Source organism: Peromyscus californicus, unplaced genomic scaffold (genome assembly GCF_007827085.1).
Source record: "Peromyscus californicus insignis strain IS unplaced genomic scaffold, ASM782708v3 Scaffold_5__1_contigs__length_169319896, whole genome shotgun sequence".
Lineage (NCBI taxonomy): Eukaryota > Metazoa > Chordata > Mammalia > Rodentia > Cricetidae > Peromyscus > Peromyscus californicus.
In genome coordinates this window covers 34693862-34699588 of record NW_026294573.1, presented here as the reverse complement: position 1 = coordinate 34699588, position 5727 = coordinate 34693862, and the positions used below count along the sequence as shown (strand labels likewise).

At 44.9% G+C, this 5727-nt stretch overlaps 1 protein-coding gene across 1 annotated transcript; it reads right to left on the bottom strand.

The window, feature by feature from the left end:
- Positions 1 to 395: 395 nt before the first annotated feature.
- Positions 396 to 1343, bottom strand: LOC128096959 (olfactory receptor 2A12-like). The gene has a single exon (XM_052717176.1). The coding sequence runs from the start codon at positions 1341 to 1343 to the stop codon at positions 396 to 398; it is 948 nt and encodes a 315-aa protein (XP_052573136.1).
- Between the last annotated feature and the right edge of the window lie 4384 nt (positions 1344 to 5727).

Below are 5727 nucleotides of genomic sequence, written 5' to 3'. Positions count from 1 at the left end.
AAACAGGTCATTATGAAGAGGGGTCAGAAAGATGTTTTTTTAATTTTATTTTTTATTTTATTTTGGGAGGAAGTTACAAAGGTGGAGGGCACATATGGAAGGACTGGGAAATGTGTGTGATTGGGGTGCATAATGTGCAATTCCCAAAGAATAAATAAAAAATATGTTTAAAAAGAATAAATTTCTGCAGGTGTTATCCAGTAAGCTTACTAAGGTGTTTTGAATTATACCTTAGTGTAGCCTGTCAATCAAACAGCCACCATGGTTTCACAGGGTTTGTCCCAATTACCAGTTACTATGTGGGTTCAAATACACAGGTCAGTTACATACAATAAAGACACTGTCCCTTTCTTAAATATCAAATAATCTAAATTCAGCTTGTCCTGGATTCTGGCTCAGCAGTCTACCCTACTATGTCCCATCACCTTGAAAAAGGCTCTCTTCATGTCTTTGTTCCGCAGACTGTAGACCACAGGGTTGAGCAAAGCTGTGAAGGCATTGTAAAAGAGTGAGATCTGCTTGTCTCGCTCAGGGGAGTAGCTGGAGTTGGGCTTCATGTAGATGTAAGTGGATGGACCATAGAAGAGTGTGACCACAGTCAGGTGGGAGGCACAGGTAGAGAAAGCCTTGCAGCGGCCCTGGGTGGACTTGATCTTGAGAATAGCCTTGACAATACCAATGTAGGAGGCCACAATGAGGGAAATGGGAGTAACAACCAGAAAAACACTCAAAACCAGGTCCACCATCTCAATGATGTGGGTATCCATACAAGCCAGGCTACGCACTGCAGGGCTTTCACAAAAGTAGTGGTTAACCCTGTTAGGCCCACAATATGGCAGATTCATAGTAAAGAAAGTATGAAACAGAGAGAAGAAGAAACCACAGATCCAAGTCCCAGCTGCCAAACATATGCACAGTCCCCAGTTGAGGATGACAGTATAACGAAGTGGGTGGCAAATGGCCACATATCTGTCATAAGCCATGACAACAAAGAATGTGCTCTCAGTAGTAGCCAAGGAACCAAACACATACATCTGGAGCCAGCAACCAGCAAAGGAGATGGTCTGGGAGTGAGCAAGAAGATGCACCAACATCTGGGGCATGGTGGTGGTGACATAGCACATATCCAACAGGGCAAGTATACAGAGGAAGAAGTACATGGGAGTGTGCAGCTGTGAGTCCAGACAGATCAGCATGATGATGAGCCCATTGCCCAGGACTGAGCATAGGTAGATGAGAAGGAACACAATGAAGAGGATGCTGTTGGTCGTGGGGTCACTGGAGAAGCCAAGCAGGATAAACTCAGAAACCCAGCTTTGATTCTGCCCTGGAATCATCCACATGGTGGGGGCTGTATGAAAATCACATTCATATATGTGTCACTTCATAGTTGCCAGCAATAGAGGCAGACAGAGAAGACATATGATGGATTGATGCCTCAGAGTTTAGGAGCACTGACTGCTGCTGTTCCAGGGACTCAACAGCTAACAGCTTCCTCTGCTTCCAGTTCCAGGCAACCTGACTCCCTCTTCTGCCTCCACATGCCAGGATTACACATGATGCACAGACATGCAGGTAGGCAAAAACCCATATACACAAAATAAAAAATAAGACATTTTAAATAAGAAAAGAAAGACTGGGTTCTGGGTTCTGAGCACACTGTTCAGTTTCTATGCACACTTCTCAAGTTGCTGAACCTCAATCTCTTCATCTATCAAATGAGGCTGATGACAATCATGTCTCAGGATTATGATGAATATCTAAAGCCTCTCACAGAATTCCTGGAGACACCATGTAACACATGAGATGTTGTATGCAGTCTCACATTCTCATTCCATCCCTGGGAAAGCAGAGAAAGGGGATCCCCGGAATAAGAGGGCTAGCTACACTTGCTCATAGAATCCTTCTTCTCTCTCTTTGACTGGACTCCTGGAGCTTTTCCATGGTGTTTTCTGTGGATCTCTGCATCTGCTTCCTTCAGTCACTGTAGAAAAGCTCTGTGATGACAGTTAGGGTATTCACCGATTTGATCACTGGGGCAAGCCAGTTCAGTTCAGGCACCCTCTCCACTATTTCTAGTAGTCCAAGCTGGGGTCATCCTTGGGGGTTCCTGGCAACTTCCTTAGTACCGGGTTTCTCTCTATCCCCATGATATCTCCCTCTATCATGGCATCTCTTTCATTGCTTTCCCACTCCATTCCTGTTCCAGCTCTGCCATCCCATTCTCTTATATTCTCATCCCCTATCCCCTACTCTCCATCAACGGCTGTGGAACCTGCATGGGACTGGACTAGGCCCTCTGCATTGTGAGATAGTTGTGTAGCTTGATCTGCTTGAGGGCCCCCTGGTGGTAGAATCAGAATCCATCCCTGGTGCATGAAGGGGCTTTTTGAAGCCTACTACCTATGATGGGGCACCATGTGCAGCCTTGAGGCAGGGGGAAGGGTTTGGACTTGCCTCTACTGGATGAGCCTCCCCATGGGAGGCCCTGTCTTCTTGTAGGGGGCAGTGGAGGTGGTTTGGGAGGGGGATCCTGGGGGGCAGGAGGAGGGAAGAGGGGGATCTTTGATTGGTGTGTAAAATGAATGAAAAAATTTTTCTTATAAAAAGAAGAGGGCTAGCTACACTAGATGAAATCATGAACACTGGGTTCAACTGAGAGACCCTGCCTCAATGAATGAGGAGAGAGCAATTGAGGAAGGATCCCCTGTCAGTCTCTGAACACACACACACACACACACACACACACACACACACACACACAGAGCAGAGACACATGCAAAAGAGACTAAATAGTAGATGAAGAAGACAGAACACATGTCATTCATGCACAGGCCCTCACACATACAGTCCCATGAGTAATGACAGAAGTTCATGTGTGCAATGCACTGGAGACACTGGAGTCTTCCCAGGGAAGGCTGATGGACCGTGTGGATATGGGAGCAAGAAAGTCATTTCTTCCTTTTTTACTCCTACCTCCCTCTGCACACAGACAATCAATTCTGGGTGTACTGTAGCTTTAAGTGGCAAATACAAAGCAACCATTTTTTTTTTGAGTCAAACCTGATAAATATATTTATCATTTTAGGGGAAGCAAAAGTAAGATTTTTTTTTTAAAGAGCACTTTCCATAGAGGGAAAAACATAATGATAATTTAGAATAAACAAAAAAGAAGTGCTCAAAATATTTATACAGAGAATTGGAAAGATATATCATAACAACAGATGCTCCAATGGAACAGTGAACAATATTTAAAGGGCATTTAACAAGGCAGCTGTCTAGTGAGCACTGATGAGGCTCAGGTCCTCAGCACCATTACTCATCTGGAAAGTGCAGGAGAACACCACAGTGCCAATGCCCACCTTCCTCTTCTCCACCTCACATCCTCACACACCTACCAGCATGACCACAGTAACAGATATCTAGTGTTGATGAGAGTAACTGGATCCAATGGGAGAGTAAATTAAAATGATCCCTTAGTGTGTGCCTGGCTGTGTTCCCTAACGTTGAAAACACTTAATGCATTGCCCAGCAATGCAAATGTCAACTACAGTTCTGAAACACTATGTAAACACAAAGGCACATACAAACACATGCTCAAGGAAAGACCTGTGAAGGAAATATGCAAACACTACTCAAAATAGTCTGAACTATGGCACCACCCATGCTAATTAACAAGACAGTGGTTAAGGCAGGAATTGGTTTTCATGGGAGTAGAAATATGAAAGAGATTTCTAGACATCCTGTCTTCCCTTCCCCTGTCCCCATCCCTTCTCCTGACCAGTATACTGCTCATGACCCTCCCCTCTGTCCTTCCTTTCATCCCAGGTCAGAAGTCCATCATCTCTCCCAGCAGTTCTGCACCAGCATCAGCATCTGCATCAGCATCTCCATGTGCCCCTTGCCTCTTAATTTTCCTCTTTCAATACAGTCTTTTTAATTTTAAATTTTGAAAACATTTCAGTCAATATACTTAGATCATAGTCTTTCCCTCCTCCAACTTCTCCCAGATCCTTCCCACACAGCCTCATGTTCTTTCTCCTCCCATTCTCTCCTTCAAAACAAACAAACAACATTGTTTTAAAAATTAAAGAAAGAAAATCAAAAGAAAAAAAACAAAACCAAACCATGGAATCATTTTCCTATTGGCCAACTCCTCCCAGGCATGAGGGCTGCCCTGGAGTATAACTGATATGCTCAGTGACTCTCTGCTGGAAAAAACAGATTTTACCTTTCCTAGCAGGTATCAACTGCAATATCTTCTTGTTTAGGGGCAGGACTTGGAGTCCCCTTCCCCTTCTCACTGCTGGCCATTTGTCTGCATCAACACATTCTCCATGTGACTGCTACCTCAGTTTTAAAAGAAACCACACTGCTGCTATTCGGCCCCTGTTAAAATTCTTTTTAAGAGCTCTCATGACCCATCATTTGAGTCAGATGCACAGGTCATTCGTAACCTGCCTGCCTATAAAGACTCAGACTCAGCGCACAACTGTCTCCTCTGTCTGCAATCTCTCCATGCACAAATCTCCATGCAAGCACTATGGGTATCCTGCATGCCTCTGCCTCTCTCACACCTTAAGGCATTTGCCTAGATTCTCATCATGGAGAGGTGATCACCACCTGCATCATGACCACAGGAAGACTCAGCTCACCAGGAAGGCATCTCTGTTATGCTACCACCTCCCACCCCTAACCCAGGTAGAATACATCCTGAATTTCTTATTCATTTTCTGATTACAATCTTAAGAATCCTAGAGGGGTCTGATATCAATTTTGACACCAAGCCACTTGGACAAAACATTTGTTACTCTTTTGTTAACTGAAACCCCACAGCACTAAGGAAGAATTGTCTCTGAAGGAGTCTGGCTGTATGGGTGACTTCCTAACTTTTGCAACAGTAGAAAAGAACTAATATTTACTTGGATAATTTATATATTCCAGTCAATGCTGCACTAACTTTAGTTTAACAGCACAACAGTTCACTGAAGGAAGTATTCTTACCTGTGTTACAGGTGAGCACCTAAGGCCTGGAGAGGGAGGTTTGTTTCAGATTGCAAGCTCAGCATGGGAGAAGTGGGGGTTTAGGTGGTGTGTCCTCAGAGCCTGGCTCTCAGTCACCTTCTCTGCTTCTGGCACACAGGCTCTGAAGTGGGGAGGTAAGGAAGGCAAAGTCTTCACATTGTCCATCTACTTGAGCTTATTGAGACTCAGCACAGGCCAGAGTCCTCCTAGGACAGAGCTGGATGGCTAGCCACAGACCAGCTCTCCTGGTGAGATTTCCCCTCCTGTCTGAATGTGGGAGGCCCTGGGGTTTACTGACAGTAGAAGGATCCAAGGAGAGAGGATTTGAGGTGAGCCATGACATGGGATATCATCTAGTGATCCACAGCCTTTTGTGGTTTCCAGCCCCCTGGCCTCTGACTTGGCTTCCAGTGACCCATGAGGCCTGCTGCCCCAAGTCTGTGAGCCCAATATTCACAGTTGAAGACGGCATGGTTGATTTCCAGCAGGAAAGGCTATACATGCTAGCTCCAACCTGCAAGCAAGCATCTGGAAGGTTTAGGATCAGAAGTCCAAGATATACTTGAATATATAGAGTTTAAGGCCAGGATAGGCTACAGCAAACTCACAACCCCCGTTCTCTCCCCCCCAAAATTATGACTGTTTGGCCCACAAAATATCAAGCTATATCTCTGTGGTGCGGTGTCTCCTTAAAGACATTGA